Raw genomic sequence first — 20,270 nt, forward strand, 5'->3', positions numbered from 1 at the left:
GTAATTCAATCAATAGGCATATAAATTAATATAAAATATACAGCAGACCTATTACAGTATAGGCGCAAATAATGCGCAATATTAAAGTCATCGTGTATTATATTTTTAATATTTTTTTAATTAATTCTCGCAACAGCTGTTATATTTCGGAGAATTAAATTAGCTTTTTATTACACTTTTTTGTATAATAAGGAATTTCAATTGCAAATAAGGCGTTTATACTTTGTGAAGGTCATTAGCCGTACATAATGGAGCAGGTACTGCATTAACGCTCTTTTGTTAGGTAATGTTAAGATTGATAGTAACTTTTTCGTCTAATGCGTATCATTTAAATTCCCAGGTAAGGTGGCATCGAACTATAGAATATTATATATATAGAATATTATAATTATATTATTCACAATGAGTCGAAATTATATTTTTTATAATGGGTGACTTTCTTATTACTACATGAACATCACTAGTACCTAAATTATACTTCAATTTCGATGACATACAAAAGACGTAGTTTCAGATATAGAATTTGACCAAAACTTATAATTAACCGTAGCAGTCCTAATACCAATAAATCTCTAACAGAATTTAAAGTATGAGGATAAAACAGACAAGGGTTAGCCAATCATATTTTTACATACTGTTGCGGGTGAATGATACGATGTTGTTGGTCGAGACGATGTATATTACAGATGATAATAAACTGACAATATGTACATAGAAATATTGATCTTATATACTAAATAACAATAGGAAAATGTAAGGTGGGGTGACACAGTTTAGATACAGCAGTGCTTAGTAGACAATATTGAATTAGTCTTACTAGACATTATTAAATGCAATTATTACTTTGATGTATCTAGGTGACTGTGTCCCATACATACAAATTTATTAAGATTTACACTTTATTTGGTAAAAGTGATTTAATTATATGAGTTACCCACCTACTACTAACCTATAATCTTTACGATTGATTATGTATAGTATTTGGCATTTAAAACCTTTTTCTACTTTTTAGTGATATTTCTTTTAGTATAAAATCTACTATGGACGCTCTACTATTTGCATTAACATTAGAAGTGGTTCTACTGCAAATTCGTATTCTTGGTGAGTAACATATCAATACAAGTTGTTAAAGCTTTTTTGCACGTTACATAAGACAATACACACCGAATCCCAATATATTATAAATGATAGTACCTATAAAGTATAATTGATTGCCTTGTATTGCATACGCAAACAGTATTTTATTGAGAGGTACAAACTGAACATATCTAAAAGTGACTTTAAATGAAATTCACAAAGAGGGACTCGATGAACCAACCACTTCAGTTTACAACCCGATGACAGATAACGTCGCATTTCATTTATATTGATTTGTACTACTGTCATGTCCAAGGTAGAAATTTACAAAAGTTTGACATAATTCGTATCCTATAGTCAGGATCTCAGTCTCACTTTTGTATTACGATCTGTGCCCACGGTTTCAGCTGCATGAAATGTATAGCCTATATGTTATACTGATGTATAGCTATATTACTATAAAGTTTCATCAGAATCCATTCAGTAGTTTTTGCTTGAAAGAGTAATAAACATCCATCCATACTCACAAACTTTCGCATTTATATCTAATATTATTAAGAGAAGATTAGCAGCCTACTTTGTAAGCTGTATTTTGGTTGGTCAGGTGAGTTAAAACAAAGAAATTTCAGTATAAGAAGCACCACATTTAGTTCTCAGGAATAGTTTCTCTTGAGTGGCATCACTGGCGTTACATAATAACGTGATGTCCGTAATTCCGTTGAGCTGTTCTTACATATAGGTTTTTTTATTATGATAATGAAATGGTGCACCAGTGGAGGATGATAAAATGAACATGAAGTCAGGTCAGTTAGCCCATTACGACAAGTTCACCAGGAATTTATCACGATGGTTTCCAGGGGGAACCGCGTGGAGGTCAACCTGACATGGTACATTGCTAGTAATGGGGTCATGAGTCAACATTACTCACAATCCCCTTCCCCCGTTCTTACATATAGGTGAAGGTTAGCACCTTCGTACCAGGGTTAGTTATACCACAAGCAAAAAATCAAAAGATACAAAAAGGCTAAGTAAAAGGACTTATGTATCTTACTTAACTCAACCAGAGTTAAGCAAGATACCACCAACATATATAATATTCCGTGTCACAAAAACATATAGGTAATATTTTGGTACGTATAACCACTTTTTATCACATATACGCATACAAAGAAACAATTTTATACAATGTAAACAATTCGGTGTGAACATTCTAAATAATTTAAACATGTTTCAAGCATGTGGTACACCTACATATTATAAAATGTTTTTGGTGTATAGGCGACGTAATTTTGCGAACTTACACATTAAATGACTTAACGTGCATAATGTAGGCGTTTCTATGATAAATTATTGAATGCATAATTATTATATTAATGGGATATATGTATGTATATGATTATATATTTTTATTAGCACTTAACAATCAACTCTTATCGCCATCTGACGACTAATTACGTAAATTATATTTTCAATTTTAGAGGGCACCACAAAATTAAAAGCAAACAGGAAATATGTCAGCAAACACGAGAAAGCTCAACGTGATAAACTCACTAGAGACCGGTTAGTACCAGTACATTTGTAAAGATGGCGCAAATACCAAATAGTATCTGTGGTAATATAAAATTGTAATGTACCGTCACGACTATTGTTCAGACGAGGTGATCAGAGGCATTCTCAACTGTCTGTTTGATGTTATGTTGCCACTTGTTCACAATTTGCTCGAAACGAGTTTACCACCGTCTCTCAGCTTAATTTTAGGTGTTTTCTTTTTATAGTTGAATTTGTGGGCAATAATATTTTTTTAAAGTACATATTAAAGATATATTGCAGTTACTTGATTAGATTTTACAAGATATACTGTTATATGTACTTGTTTCAAAAGCAAATATTTAGGTCAGAATACTGACTCTTACTTTATTACTTGCAGACAGATGGTGAAGGACGTAATTCGAAGTACCCTTATTGAAATTGCAGAAACAGGTCAATGGTACTCTTTACAGCAGGCTTCTAAAGTCCTCGAAATCCGTTTCTCTTCCGCAATTAGCATGTATCAGAAGCACGAACAACTGGAAATGTATGTATGTACTGATGCATTCAACGTTTATTCTTGAAAATTCAGTACCTTATCCCTTAGTTAGTTGTCGACAGTAGGTATTGTATCATTAATTTATTTATAATGACACAAATATAAAATTGTATTCAGAGATTTAATTTTATTGAATTTGATGTATAATACCGATGGAACTTGGTTTCTTTGGTAGTTCAGAATAAGTACATGCTGAAAGTTGACAAGTAATAATCTCAGGACATTTCACACAGCGCCATCTAGGCCTAAGTTAAGCTATCTAAAGCTTGTGTTATGAGTACCAGATAACTGATACAAATACATAGAATTTTTTTCGTAAATATACCTATAGATAACACCGAGACCGTCACAGTCATACTCATGAATATAAATGTTTGTGCTGTGCGAGGAATCGAACCCGCGACGAAGTAAGACTGAATGCTAAACCGCTAGGCCACCGACGCAACAATTTGTCAAGTCCTCTTTTGCTTTTTATCCGTTTTCTTTTCATAGGTCACTGGAAGCAATCGTTAAAGACTTAATAACTAATAGAAATCAATGGATTCTTGAAATACATAATGCTGACAAAAGAATTGCACTTCTTAGAGACAAAATGAAAGTAAGTTAAGAGATTAAAATGCATATGTATGTACAAAATCATATTTGAAAAATCTGAAATAATCCAATTATTAAACCTGTGGCAGTGGACAGATTATCTATTCTATATACTTACTTACGTTTTTTTGATTTTATAATTATTTTTATAAATCACTTTACTTTTAAAATACCATTCTACTATATAATGTTCTTAATTATATTTTTAAAGTCAACTTAATTTCAGGATGATTTCCAAAATGCCAAAGCACGTTTTTGCTATGCCGAAAAATGGGTAGTTGCACGCGCAGAATCCTTAGAACTGCAGCTTAATGTACCACGTCCGCCGTTACCCAGATCTGATTACGAGAAGCGTGTACACGAAGAACTGATTCGAGCTTACGAATTACAGATAAAAGTAAATAAAATTAACCTTCTAATTATAAACATAACACAAGAAATGAAATCCATTTAGTGTGAATTATCCATATCATAAGGGTCATTGTATAATGACCCTTATGATATGCATTATATTTACAGTAAATATTAATTGAAATAAAAAACGAATATAGTATAATTATAATTTTAGCGGATTCCGCCATTTTACAATACAGACTTACATTCTCTATAATGCACAGAGTAGTTATAAACATCGTACCCTCATATTCTGCAATTTTAATTATGTAAATCTGTTGTCAGCGTCCTATTAAGTCGAACACAATTCAAATTATAAATAAATGATTTTTGTCATTTATTCATAGATAGGACATTTTCGATATTTTTTATATAATAATTTCAATTTGTGGATAGTAACAGAAACTGAAACATTAATAGATAGTACAATGATTTAACAGGAACGTGAAGAGTCTTTAGTTTACTGGAAAGAACGATATACAAAAGACTTCGCTGATATATGCGGCAGAGTATCGAAAAGATGTGAACAGCTGCGTGTAGCTATTGCGCGCCACGAGGAGTTACAAAAATTGGTAATAATTTAAAATTTAATGTAGGTATTTCAAAACTTTTGCAGTATCGAAAGCCCAACCACGACCACCTCATACAAACTCTAATATATTAAATTTTGTAACTATGTACGGGAATTTAATAAATTTTTAATGAGTATATTTTAGACAATTATTTTGTATTTCAATTGTCTTTTGGATGAGTACGGTGGTCTCGCCTCTCAAGTTTTAACAATCCATAATAGCTCATTGTCACTTTAACAGGGGCTATTAATAATGTAATCAAGTGTGTGTATGTATGATGAGCCCAATTCCCGTTAATTTTACTGCCACATCTCACTCTTCAATTGAAAGAGACCAGCAGGCACTGAGCAGGATGCCTAAAGGTGGTTTAAATAGGCGGAGACTGTAAAACGGAGGAACTGACGCCGGCGCCAATGTAGGGACATACATAGTCTTCGTTGTACCACAGTACCATCTAATTCTATGATATCTAAGTCATTATCATTACATACTATAAACTAAAGTCGCTGTCGCTGTCTGTATGCTTAAGTCTTTAAAACTACGCAACGGATTTTGAAGCGGATTTTTAAAATAGATAAAGTGATTCAAGAGGAAGTTTAATATATGTGATACATATACACCCTTGCGAAGCCGGGCCGAGTAGCTAGTAATTTGTAAAATTGATAAAATAAAATTCTTTTTTTATTTGCCAGTACGACTTACATGAAGGCGAAATGCGTGGATGGCTAACATTCAAACGAGAACGCGCCGCACGGATAGCTCTCCAGGAACGATTGAATACCGCTGCGAAACGCATTCAGTCGTGGTGGCGTGGGATGATGGTACGCCGCGCATTTGGGCAATTCCGATATTTGCGTAGTGCGAAAAAATCTCCTAGCAAAAGCAAAAAGAAGTAAATTACTCACATACTCAACTTTTACTATAAAATGAAAAAGTAATAGACGGATAAACAAGTATCTATGGTTTCGTTCATGAATACTTTTATTTAAAAACATTTCTTTATTGAGATGTATATTACTGGAATATTTTATTAATTTAATATTTATTATAAAATTATTAGTATGACAATACAAAGCAAGTAAAAAGTATTCTAGAAATATAATCTTCAACTAATATCTAATAAAAGTAAAATTTAGGAAACTATGTATATAATGTGTTGTATTTTTTTAACAATTATATAGCTACCGCTCATTTCTCATTAAATTTTTTTAAATTTGAATACAAACTCTTTTAAACGGAATCCATTTTAAGGTAAACCTTTATAATATGTAACCTTTATTTTCAATGTATCCACGTTTGAATCTGTCTGTATTCAATAACATATGAAAAACATATTTTAAAAATACTTAACGTCGTATTGTGTATTTCCCTGATAAATTCTGTTATAAAATCCAGTTGACTTCACTCTGTATATCTCTCAATTCGACACATGGCCCTAGCACAGCTTTGTAAAACGTAGTGATTACTTGCCTGATTGGTTTTAAATTTGGAATAACTTATATTTGGATTTTGGGACTGGTCTGCTCTAATCACTATGACTGATTTCCTCTTATTAACTGATTGACCAGTTTATATATTCAATATTTTTTCTATTTCATTGTTTAATTGAATAAGTCCTAATCGGTAGTTTGTTTTCACATACATAAACATAAATTGTGAAGTAAGAATAAAATTATTTAAAAGAGCAACACACAAGTTTCTTGCTCGTTCTTCTTGTGATGAAACAGCTTTCCGATTGAGCGGTAGATTAAAAAAAATGTGATGTCTATTCAAGTGTTTCAATGTAAGTTTAATTGAATAAATGATTTTCTATTCTATTCTATTCTATTTAGAAACTGACAATTTAATTTTATTATTAGAAACCAAATTTATATATTATATACTATTTTTAATCAAAACTAAAAATGTTTAGGTAAATATAATGGTATCTATAATTTTTTTATTCATCTTGCTTATAAAGTTTAATATATTGTTCTACGCTATTATCCTTACTTCGAAAGTTATATACTACTGATTTTTATTAAATACATTAATAACTTTAAAATATTCAAAAGCGTAAATGAATTTATGATGTTCACTTCAATTAAATATACAAAACTAAATATATTTTTAATACCTACACGTAATTACTGATATTTAACAGACTTTTCTTACAAAACAAACTAAATGAAACTTATATTTTCATACAATTGTGGTTCAGTAAGTCACGTCTTTTTTCTGTCTATTGGATTTATAATTTTATACACATAAACTTCTTTGTATACAGATTCTGAATAATTTAATGTCTGTGGTCGGTTAAAGTCAGTGTCATTCATCTATCTGTCACTCGGTTGTCATTACTGTCAGTGTGACTATTTTCTTTGCATTTTGTTGTCAGTTGCACGCGGTCTTTTGTGTATAGTGTATGTTGGTGGATATTTTGTTTTATGAGAAAGTGATTATCGACATGTTTCACAATTTTAAATTGTTATGTTAACTGGAAACATTAGGCAATACTTCCATAAGTGTCGTATAATGATTTAAAACAATAACTATATAATAATCAAAAACTTGTTCAAATCGAGTTCTTAGAAATTGGGATTTATCATTTCTAGATTTGGTGAGTAATAATAACTTTTATTGTTGAGTTGCACGAGAATATTTTTGGAATATTCGCTTATTATTATTTACATCAATAGATAGGTATCTGAATATCCATACGTCTAATTTAATAAAATTCTATTTTTATGTTTTGACGTGAAATTGATATTGAAACTTTCTCTTCGAATAAGTAATTGATTTTACCATGACGTAGTGAATTAAATTCTGCAATGCTTTTAACTATTCATGTATCTATGATATGATAATGTATAATTTCTACTGTTATATTAAATTTAAAATATATTATTCCTTTGTAATAATAAAATGATAATTAAGTAAATAATACTTGTTTATTTTCATTAATTTCATTTTACCACAATTGTTATTATTGTAAATTATTTGAGTAGGTACTTTCTAGTTTAAAACTAGTTATAACTATATTAGTGTGTAGTATTGTAACATTTGATGCTCTTTTTCTACTTATATATTAATGTAAATACTTTTATGTCTAAGTTGAATTCAAGAAAGCCAGTATTTGTTTTGAAATATGTCAGAGTACCTACCTACTTTTGTATACTAGTCATACAAATTACATATGTTACACACATAAACATACACATATTCTTAATAATTTATAGTTTAAAAATAAGAAAATACAAATATTGTTACATTTTTTGGTAATAGTATTAAACAGAAAATATATATTACAATTGTTATCCCTGTAAAAATTTCTTAGAATATAGTAAAAGCTATTAATTCATAATTAAGGGAAATATAATACATGATTTTTATAAATAAATAACTATGACTGGGAGAAGCTATCATAATGATTCGACCTATGTTTATATAGACCAATAAATTGATGGGTAGAATAATTTTGATTGTGTAAATTTATCTTACTAAAATAAAATATAAAATAACAATAACTAAAAATACAACTAACAAATGTTGTTTAAACCAAACATTAGATATATATAAATAAGTAGTATGTAACATTCTGAATTAGATAAATAGCCTATCATCTTCTAGGGATTATAATATATTGTATGTTCTGATTTTAGATAAACTCTTATTTGTTATCTTTATTACTTATATTTTGTTTGTTCACCAATTATTCATTGCTTACATCATCCATACTAATATATTAAAAAACACTCATACACATACTTTAGTTTGTCTGTGAATGTCAAATAAAATTAAACATTGACAACACCAATATAATGCCTAATTACATAAAATAATTTAATAATAATATATTGTTATCCCAGATTAGTACTTAATTAGTAATTTCAGCAATTATTAAATACTTTAATAAACACAGTTTTACAATCCTCTTACTTCTAAAGTGTAAGCCGTTGGTGCAGATGAGTACATAATTCCATTATCATCCATAAAATAATCCTCTCAGTTGGGCATTACCGTCACTCATCTATGTAACCCTTTAAAGATTTTTGTTTAGATATATGTATAGCAACTGCGCTGGATACCACAATCACTCTTTGTTTTTGCTAACGAACCGCAGCGTTCACTTCTCCGCAAGCACTTTATACTTGCTTTCTACAAGTAAAGGAACCAATTGGAAGAATTATTGAATGTGATATTGGCTAAAATATAGCGTAGCATGCAAAAAATACACTGACTGACCTACTTGAAGTCACCTTTAAAAATGTGTTACATTTGGTCTTAACACGTGTTAAGAAATATAGCAAAAAGATCTCATATATCTTAATCAGGCCGAGGCTGTTTAACTTAATAGGAAAAGTCATCGACTTTTCCGTGTAAATACCGACGTGGTTTACAGCGGTGCCGCACGCGGTAATTAGTGCGTTAATCGCAATAGCTTGCTGCACAGTCGATGTTGATGCAACTGCGGTTCCGAGAAGTCGATCAGAGGCCGAGGAGCGGCAAATTACCACGAGATACGGGTATGCCGTACGACGGTAATTGCAAAAATCTCTCGTCGGTAAGACGACTTGTGGTCCTTGTATTACAGCTACGAGCGTGCACGATGCAACTAGTACAACATACAAGCAAATACATTTGTAATGATAGACCTATACGGAGTTTTATTACGTCGGAGGCGAGCTTTATTATGGTCGAGCGGAATATAATTTTTTGCACTACAGATATTGACTATAAAAAAAAGTTAATCACAAGTAATGTAAAAATCTAGAATTAATTTTATGTTTATGCCGAAAATGTCAATTCAAATAAAAACGATAATATACAATAGTTACAGGCTATAACAATGCCTAATATTCAACAAAAAAATAAATGGGTAATGGTAAATTTATTTTTGTAACATCAATGAAAATAATTTATTAGCTATAGATATAAAATCGTACATGAGAAGTACCAAGAGCAAATATTTACATAGGTTTGTAAACATAAATTTATAACACAATACTATTGCTCGATCGTGAATAATAAGGAAGAATTGAAGAATGATAGTATAATTATGTAAACAGAAATGGACTCAATTGGCAATTCACAAATTGCGCTATTTTAGTTATTTGCTGGCTTCATTAAATTCTTGCAATACATTTTGGATACAGTTATACATGCTGAGCATTTATGGTAGTTTTGCTATTTGAAAGTTAGTTATAGCTTCTAGTTGCTTTCTCCTTCATTTAATTCCGTGTATTGAAACAAAGCCGTTAACAAGTTATAGTACAGTACATCCAAGTTTTTATGCTATTTCTATAGAATTTGCTTAAATCGACTCTGCTGCTATAAAAACTCAATAAATGGGTCTTGTTAGATTAATTTTTGGCTCTACAGAATACTTACTTACTATATTAATATAATTATACAATAACTTTCCCTCATGAATATTGCTCCAAGTGATTACAATAAGTGCATTATTCTTCTTTTTAATAGACTCTAAAGAGGACTATAATTTATTATATAAAAATGTCTTCTTCAAGTGTTTTGACCTCGGATATTCTTTTTTATTATTAGTCGATTAATGATAAGAAAGTACTCGCTTTACGGATTCATCTGATTCAGTACCTACTTATGTATGTAATTAATTATCCATAAGAGTTATGTTAATATGTTAAATCATGAATATTGACATTATTTGTTCAAATAATTTTTAAATTGATGACTACTTAATCACCAATGTACTTAGTCCAATTTTTAAATTTAAATATCTAGGCAATACATCATTGACCACTGCATTTAATCCCATGCATCTTTGCATGTTGGTGTATTAACAAACAGATTGACAGAGAGACAAAAATTCTAAAACCTGCCGTTTTTGTTTCTGATGCTCTATTAAAAAGCTCCCCTTTCTCCATATTAGTTTTTTTTCAATATCTACATATAATGTACAGACATCGGCCTGTAACAATTTTGTTATGTATAGTTTTCAAGTACGAATAACAATGAAGACCTAAAAAGTACCAATAAGTATTAGGTTGTAGGTAATTGCGTTTCCGAGAAGCTAGGACCTAGTCATTTGCAAACGGCATATTCATGGTCTTCACGGAATAGGTAATTGGTTTAGTCAGTAATTTTGTTCGATATGTAGGTCAAATCTTTATTACAATAATATGTTTTATGTCGATGTATAAAAATTGCAAATATCATTACAAAATAAGATCATATTACAAATCCATACTAATATTATCTATTATATATGTCGTGTACCTCATCACAACTAAACGGTTGGATCCTAATGAAAACTGACGTGAAGATATATTGTATTAGGAGGATGAACCTATTGCCTCGCAGAACACAAAACTATTTCAATTAATTCTTGTAATTATGACCCTCTAGTGTTGAAGTTTGGGTACGCAAACTCTCGTCCTTTTGACCTGTATCTTAAATTAAGTTATGAAAACTAAAATTTCAAACGAATTGAATAAAATTGAACGCAAAGATTTCAATTACAATTATATATGAATTTGTATTTGTTCTTGCTACTGTGCCAATTTCTTATGAATACTGTTTTATATATTTTTTCTAATACTAGATGGCAACAATTTGTAGCGACTCCATATACCTAATTATACTCGTATGTAAGTTAAAAAATTTGTTTGATAAGGACTATAAAAATTTTAACAATCGACAATGGACCAAATCTTCAACTTACCTACTTAGTAAAATTACTCTCTTATTCATAGAATCGTAAAACTGTAATTTGTCATTTTAAGCAAGAAGTGTACGAAATACAAACTTTACAATCGCATAATAAGGATCTTTTAGACAGTTAACGATTTCATGAATAAGCAGGTAAAACTTTATTGTCTATACTCGTACAAACAATGATGAATACCTACTAAAATGTTGTTTTCGATTCAACTACGTTGTAGTTGGTATTTTAAACAATGGTACTGACTATAGATATATGTATATATACCACAAAGTCAATACCACCAGATTTATAGGTATGGTTAGCACGATGCAGCCTTACCATAGTATTTTACTAATGCCTTACCGAGAATTATAAAACCCGTAGGTACCCCATTATCATAATCCTTGGACTTTCTATCGACCGAACTTGCTGTCAATTGTTTTCACTTATTTCTTTGAGGACTATATTTATCTATTCTGTGGTTAAATCGTTTAATGGTTGCCACAAATAATGTCATATTTATATAATAGACATGAATAATTGGATAGTGTAGAGCAATATCCCGCGAAATGTTAATGAGTAATGCCATAACTGAAAAGTAAACGGTTCCTAGAAAAAACGGAGTTAAACTACAAAAAACATATTACACACACTCACTTAAATAATTGTATTGTGAGTAATGAACGACAATAACTAAATACACTGCGTTCGTAGTGTATAATTCATTTTAATGCCATTAATCGTAGCTAGTATTTTTATATGGCAATACATGTTTTACTGCTCTGTTGTTAGTTCTGATTACGAATGTAATGTGTCCTGCTAGAGAAAAATATTAAATTTAATATTAAAATACGATTTTCATCATGTTATTAATCTTATAATACTAGTCTCTACTTTTCCTTCTGTCTGATCTGTGTAAGTCGGTGTTAAATTACATATGAGTCGGAGGCTCATTCTATTATCATGTAAATTCATTCATACCGATAGTGCAATATAACTATACATTTTTGTATTCTTTTTTTAATGATTGACAATCGTCTTTTGTTCGAAATTAACACTTGTTCTTAAGAATTTTATTTGAAACAACCATGTGTAATTTTTTTTAACGTATGATAATTGTATCGTTCACCCGACTGCGATAGCGGTTTACGCTGGCGGGACACCAGTGTAGGATGATAGAATGAGTATGAGGTCAGGTCAGTTAGGCCATCGTAGTAAATTCACCAGAAATTTATCTTGATGATTTCCAGGGGGAACCGATTGGTGACCTCCACGCCGTTCCCCTGATACAGTACATACGTAGCCATGGGGTCATCAGTCCACATTACCAACAAATTCCTCCCACCCACAAAATTTTCAAAAAAATGTTCATGCAGGACATTTTAGTTACTTATGCTAGTCAAGTTTTTTGTATTCATATTTTTCTTCTTAATATTTAATATTTATATTTATTCGTACAATTCAGTCTATTCAATAAGAAAAATTAGCAAGAAACTTTACTGTCATAAAAGTCGTAAATAGGAGTCAAATAAGCCAAATATCCATGTATGTATATTGTATGTTAATACAATAATGTAGATAAACTATTCTCGGAATATTCACACACCTATCTAGTTTCCTGGGATCACACATAAATATACATATACTAATATAATTTGATAATTTCTACTATCCCTTTCCAACTCTTTCTACTATACCATTAAGAGCAGTCGAAAAAATAATATGATAATAGATAATATTGTATCTCGGAAAAAATATAACGTGAGATCCTTACGATTAAAATGAGTATAGTCGGAATTATTACTATGCATACGTATTAGGTGTAATAGAGCGGTCTTTGATATTTTGACAGCAAGTTAAATTTTACATTTAAATTGATTAAATTATTGAAAACCAACTAATTGTAGTTGTCTTTTACTCTCTGTAGTTCTTCCTCTTGTTTTATAGAATTTAACTTCATTATGATAACTATCCTAAATATTTTGAAAATTCTCTGTTCTGTGATTTTGATACTATGACCCGCGCAACTTCATCTGCATTATATAAGAGAGTGACAGGGAGAGGGAATAGAGAGTGGGGAGCACTCCAAAAGAATATTTTTTTTAAATTTACATTACGAACATTATCCATATCCAATGTTTTCATTCATGCTTCTCTCATATTTGTCGTAGCGTGAAGCTTCACGCTATGACTATGACAAATATGTATAATTATATGACTGTGTATAGCTATACAGTCTAACTTCTTAGATATATGTACTATCCAACACTAAAAAAATCCATTCGTATAGTTTCAGAGATTAGCGAGGTAAACCAAACAAACAAATTTTTCGGCTGTATAGATATATATTAGAGTATATTCAGCATGTATAGCAATAAATTCAGAATAGCTTATATATATGTCATATATTTTTATTTTTTCCAGATATTAATATGTGGAGATTCCTGACACTTAGTTTAATGGCCAGCGTCGCAGAAGTGGTCGGCACTGCTAGTCCTTACTGCTCTGTAAACACATTCACGACCAGCGCCGCCGGATTGCAGTTTACCAAGGAGCCTGTCCCTGTTGAGTACGGATTCGAAGAGAAATTCAAGAGCATACATTGCTGCGTGAAGGGATATCGAAGTATCGAATGGTGAGTTTCATACATTTACTTCATCAATTGCTATATGCCTAAATGCCATCTGGTCTGTATTCGAAAAACTACCCTACTTCTTGACATCACATAACTAATGAGTATTACCAGTGATGTAATAGAAACATGTTAATCTATTGATGATTATATGGTATCTCGTAGTGCTAGCGTTCCCTTTTAGTCACAATCTGGACTAGATTTAAAGTTACTGACTTTTACTTCTTAATGAAATTTTTAATGAGATAATAAACTATATTATGAGGGCGAATATAGCCTATATTTTATCTTAAAACTAGCTACTCGCTCCAACTCCGCACGGGTGTATATACATATGTGTGAGGGACGAATACAAAATTTCTTGGAATCCTCGTCCATTGTGTGCGCAAATACACATAATAATCTACTCTTATAAGTACATATAATGTTTCTACGTGACAATGCCCTCCTCAAGACCGAACGTGTACAACATTTAGCAGTTAATATTATTATAACGTAGTCGTTTCTCATGGCTTTGCTCATGCGAATTTGTTACAACCAGCATCAGTGTTAACTTCTATAAATCCATATTTAGATCTCACCTACTTTCTACTATACTTGTCGTTAATTCCATGCATCTATTATAATCTAGACACACCTGTATAGGTTTCGAATTATTTATAAGTGAGTATAATTTTTATTGTATTAGAATCATGTCGTATCGTCGTATATATAGTTCTGCTATTTAATGATCAAATTTCAATAGATTTGGCATAGACGTAGATAGATACATAGATTATTTATGCTATTTACATATTACGAATTTTATCTACTAATTAAAATATATTATTAGATTATTGTACCTTGTACCGTAAGTCTGCTAATATTACAGAAAAAACGAGAATATTTACATTTATGTACCATTTCCCATGTTTTTCATACACTTATTTTAATACTCGATGTTTACCTACAACATCGTTTGCATTCATTGAGATAAAAGATAAAATTTATTCGTCGTCGTGTACAATCTATCTTCACATCATATTTCATTATCCTATTCAGCCCTTTTGTCGTGAAAAGGTAGTATTCACACACAGTTTCCCGTTTATAATATTAGACATGGAAATGTTGAATATTTAGGTCGATCATTAACAATTAATGGGCCACTAATTGTTTAGAAGAAGATCAAGTTAAAAATAATTAGTGTAAATATTATACCACACTGGAAACTTACCGTAGCGTGTAATCGAATCGGATGCACTAATGGCGACAAGCAATTACAGGACGAGCACAAGTATAAAATTACATTTGAAAAAAATGTATTCAAGTACTTACGTTTGTGACTGTAAAAAGTTCCAGTACAAATATGACTGGAAGCCTATAATGGATAATTAATTAGGATCTAATTAGGCGGCTCGCTTGTACCAAGTTGGGCGCGAATATGATCGCTCAGCCGAGTATACAGTACGCAAAAACATACACTCCGCTTATTCATTCTATTGAAATTATTGCATAGATAATAGCGTAATGAAGATAATTACAATGATATTACTTACATATCTAGTCATCATGTGTCAGATAAAGAACGGCAGCGATTTTACACGGTATTTTTAGCAATAGGTGTTTTCTGCGTCTTAATCCGCTAGAATATATAAACGCCGATTCTTACGAGAATTTGCGGATCTTGTGTCTTACTTATTCCTTGGCATGATGAACCAGTCAATCAGAACGAATAGAGTGAAAAAGTAATGATCGTAGCGAAGTAGCCAATGTATATGAACGAATCACATACCTTTATTATGTATAATTTCTACTGGATGTATGTAAATTACGTGTCAATATTAAGTAGTCAAATTTTTACCCTAAATTTCCAAATCAAAAATAAATTATAGTTTATAAACCTAACACATTTGTGTTAGCTTTATTAACTCCATTTTTATGGTGCATTTTAAGGGCCATTTTGGTTGAAGAGTTAGGTGCGGAAGGGAGACAGAAATCATCTGTCTCTGTAAATAAGTACTGTAATCACAGCAATTAAAAAAGCACGCTTAAAATTGTTACATCGATGTAGATACACCTCCATTTTTTTTGTATTGTTTAACTGCATTCGCGATTATTTTTTACGTAATATTTTTTATGTTTTTCCTTTTTTTAGCCTTTGTTTTAAGGATGAAGTAAATTCGTTTGTTTAATAATGTGTTAATATTAACAAACTATTTTAGTATAAATCTTTGAAAACCTTACCTTGTTATGATGTGGAATGGAATTAATTATAGAATATATTTGTATAGTATAAATTAAAAACAATTAATATTTTATAGGTAACTTTCGTAGAATCCCAACTGAAATAAATATAGGTTTATATGTTGTAGTTACCAATTTACTTAAATAGTGAACATTTAATTAAGTATAAAAGTTATTGCTTTTGTTTTTTATCTTGGTGTCCATTATGGCCGTCGTATACATCAACTCACAAAGGTTTTGTAAGTATAATGTGCATCAATATACGTGGCATGATTGCACCTGGTGCGAAAACAAGTACGATTCTCAGAATTGGTGATTGCCAGTCGTTACTCCCTCTTCCCTCCGCCCTCCGTGTCTCGCCACCAGCCTCGCCTCGCATCTCTTCAGTTGTAGCCTGACATTCTATCTGCAAAAAATATTGTTACCCACAGCAATGCCATGCCAGTCACTCAATAAACTAATAATAAACTCACTAAAGTTAAGTTTTATTATTGCATTCGTTTTTGTACCTACTTCTCAAGTCTTTTAATATTCAATGTTACTGCCGAGTTGCATCCGAAGACAAAGGTTTATAAATCTATTTTTATTGCTACGCTCTATTGATTATATTATGTAATGTGTTTTTTTGCTTTAATTCTGTTCTAGAAATAAAACTTTATTAAAATGATTAGAGCAAATAAAACCACTCAGTAGGTATATTACTAAGGTTGGTACATTTTATAACATTTTGTTATGATAACGCTAAATATGCTTACTCATTTAAAATACATTACTAATTAAATTAAGTGGTGTAGCTGTTCTAGTCACTGGTTTTAAATTTAAAGACATGATCTAATATTGAAACAAGATAAAACATGTCGCTTAGGTCAGCGGTTCTAAAACTTAGAATAGAAGACTCCGGAACACTATGAATAATATTTCTTAATGTATGCCACTCTGCGAACAAATATAATCAGATGTCATGGTTTTCCTTTTCAAGGATGAACTCATGAAGATGAATTTCAACCTTTACCAAGTGCCGATAACTATCATCGACATACATTACAACACAAATACACAATACAAACACGTAGTTACTAAATATAATCGTATGCAGGGTTAGTACTAAGGCAGAAGTATATGGAAGTCAGATCCATGTGGTCATCCCAAGTGGAAGATAGTCCCATGGTAATGAACAATTTTTGTTCTATAACTTCCCATGAAATCATATATATTTTTCAAGAAAAATAGGTTCAAAGTTGTCACATACAAATACAATAATAACAATAGAAATGTATGTTCATACCAATGGCAATGTAAACAGCAAATACATTTCTTGTAGAAATTAAATTTTAAGTTAAGGATTCCAATCGGAACACCTAGTTAATAATATACACTTTACGCACCGCTGGGTTTTGGGTTATTTATTTATATACATATGTATATATGCGGCGCATAAAGTTGTTATATTGATGTTAATGTCAGTAGTAGCTAAATTCATTTGCGTGACTCACGTCGTTTATGTTAAGTATATGAAACTGTACAATGAATGAATTAACGGTCTCCATAAATTATGTCATTATCCATTTAAGTAGTTCATAATAATATTAGTAAAATAAATAAGAAAGAATGTGGATATTTTTGTACAACATAATCTTATATGTAAGATGTTAGTTACCATATTCCTCCGAAAAGGCTTGACAGAATGTTAATAGTAGTCTTCTTCTTTCTTCGTGAGTTGAATCGACGGCCACTAAAATGATACAGCTTTAAAAATAAAATACTTTGTAAAGTTAAAATGATACATGCTGTTAGTTCAACGCCGTAGGTACTTTGTGGTGTAAATATGGGGAAACGTATGTTCTCTAATGGACGATGGAGATGTTATGACGATGAGGTTAGTGCCAAATAGCTCATAATATATTATGTATAATATGTTTAAATTGAAGATAAGTACCACAACAGTATCATAAATGTACGGAAGTGCGATGTTTACTAGCACTGAATTTTGTAGATTAAAGAATAGTCTTTGGAAATCCCAAAACGGGTTTTCACGCCGGGGCCGTGCAGTTTCCTTCTAAGATAATCACAGATATTTTTGGTTATACCTATAAAATATGTTACATTAACGAGTACCCCAAATATTACTAGAAATCATATTTTCAATATACTTGTTTTTTGTTTCAATTGCACAAAAAACAAGTATATTGAAAATATGTTTTGGTTTGGGTTAATACAGCAGCAGCAATGGGAGCCGTTTGCTATTATTATTACTATTATTTCTAAACATATTCTGAATTAATCTGATTAATGTTATATTCGTGAATGCTAAATTGGTACTATCTTGTTTAAACAAGTTTGAATCAAACGTTACGTAGTTGTGATTATCATCAAGGTAGTTGATTACAACTCTTAATATGTAATGTGTTAATATAGCAAGATAAGTATATATATACTATACGATTGGAGTAGGAAGAAGAATTATAAGTACTTGTTAATCAAACGGCTTGACGATTCTCGGGATTTCCCGCGCTAACATTTTTGAATAATTGATCACGTTCTTTACCACCTCATTTTATTAACACATTATAATGTAGTTAGAAATTTAATATAGAAACGTGACAAATTAAATTAATCAATTAAATAAACTGTACAAATAACGATATTTTAATATTAATGCTTTTAGAACGCCCTAAGGTCGGTTTTTCATGTTGCTTACATTATCTAGAAAAGTAATTAGTCCTGTAGATATATGTCTACATTACATTCAGCAGTGTGAAATTCACATTTTCTATCGCATCCATCTCACACAATTGTTCACTTGTCGATTGCTAGCGAAATCGCTACGGACGTCATTTCAACACACGAGTAATAACGAAGCAACCACGCACGTGATTGTTATTTACCAGAGACAATTCCTGGAAACTGGAAAATTATTTCCTGAATTTGCTGCGTTCTAACAAAGCGATCATAACATAAGTAAACATTTAGATCAATACTTATTACTGTGGCTGATGGCTTGTCGCGCCCTCGCTTGTATTACAAAATTTATCTAAGAAATTATATCCTTTGTTTATCTACAATTATATATTTATCTTCCAAATAGGAAAGAATTTTCTGTCTATCTATCGGTATAGGCATCCTTAGATTACATTCCACACAAACTCATATGAGTAATAGGTTCACTATGTATAATATTACTATTCTCTTGTTCTTATGTCTTATAAAGGTAAAATTAATAAATGTTAAAGATACAAATTATATAAGGTCACATAAAAAAATAACCTAAAAAAATTGTAGAAAACATGGTATGACATTTTAGTATCAAAACAGAGCAGCAATGGGCAGAGCACGGGCCGGCAATAAATCCGCCGCCACCGGCAGTGCAGACGCCGGAACGGGTTGTTGCTCCGCATGGGAATTTTATTTTATTACCCCACTTTTACTTTTATGCCATACCGCTTCCCATGGCTCGACACTATAACTCGCCTTTATTTCCATCTATTACAGACTGCTTTTTCGAAGAACTATGTACGAAAGCATGCGAAAACAGCATGTGTTCTTTTTGTATCAAATCAATTAAAGCTTCCAGTTAAATTTCAAATAAATAATTCTTATTGTTTACATAAAAAATATTTAATTTAATGATATCGCTTTTGGCAATCTTCTGTCTCTTTCCGTGCTATCGTTGTGGTTTGATAAGGATTATTAGAATCTACGCCGACAATTTCCTGGTATCTGATGATTAGGTTCTCTAGAAATTCGCACACGTATGTTGTTATTTTTTTATTTCAGTATTTAGTTGCCTCGTTCATTTTTATTTGCTTGACAAAAGGGCTCGATACCGGTAGTGAATAGTCAATGTGGGTATACAGATATACCTGGACGATGACAACCGGTATCTGCGCTGCAAAGGTATCGCACGTCACTGGCCGCGAACCTGTATTGTAGCGTTTCCCGGAAGGTCCTTTGTTGCGAGCCGCCGCCTCTCCGCACCGCACTTCCCCCCATACAGACCCTACTTCACCGCTTGCTCCAAGTATCTTGCTGTGG

At 31.2% G+C, this 20,270-nt stretch overlaps 2 protein-coding genes across 2 annotated transcripts in view; both read left to right on the top strand.

Moving 5' to 3' along the window:
* Positions 1–1,040: 1,040 nt before the first annotated feature.
* On the top strand, positions 1,041–5,624 carry LOC131844603 (dynein regulatory complex protein 9-like). Its single transcript, XM_059193534.1, has 7 exons — positions 1,041–1,101; positions 2,556–2,637; positions 3,005–3,151; positions 3,656–3,761; positions 3,984–4,154; positions 4,591–4,722; positions 5,415–5,624. The coding sequence occupies exons 1-7, from the start codon at positions 1,041–1,043 to the stop codon at positions 5,616–5,618; spliced, it is 903 nt and encodes a 300-aa protein (XP_059049517.1). The 3' UTR covers positions 5,619–5,624.
* A 1,480-nt stretch (positions 5,625–7,104) lies between these two features.
* Positions 7,105–20,270, top strand: part of LOC131844506 (uncharacterized) — a 39,365-nt gene continuing 26,199 nt past the window's right edge. Inside the window, exons 1-2 of the mRNA XM_059193415.1 lie at positions 7,105–7,321; positions 13,808–14,018. Coding sequence (XP_059049398.1) covers positions 13,816–14,018 — 203 coding nt within the window. The 5' untranslated portion in view covers positions 7,105–7,321; positions 13,808–13,815. The remainder of the gene's footprint in view (positions 7,322–13,807; positions 14,019–20,270) is intronic.

The sequence above is a fragment of the Achroia grisella genome, unplaced genomic scaffold (genome assembly GCF_030625045.1).
Source record: "Achroia grisella isolate CSIRO2021 unplaced genomic scaffold, CSIRO_AGI_Agris_v1 utg402, whole genome shotgun sequence".
NCBI classification, from domain to species: Eukaryota; Metazoa; Arthropoda; class Insecta; order Lepidoptera; family Pyralidae; genus Achroia; species Achroia grisella.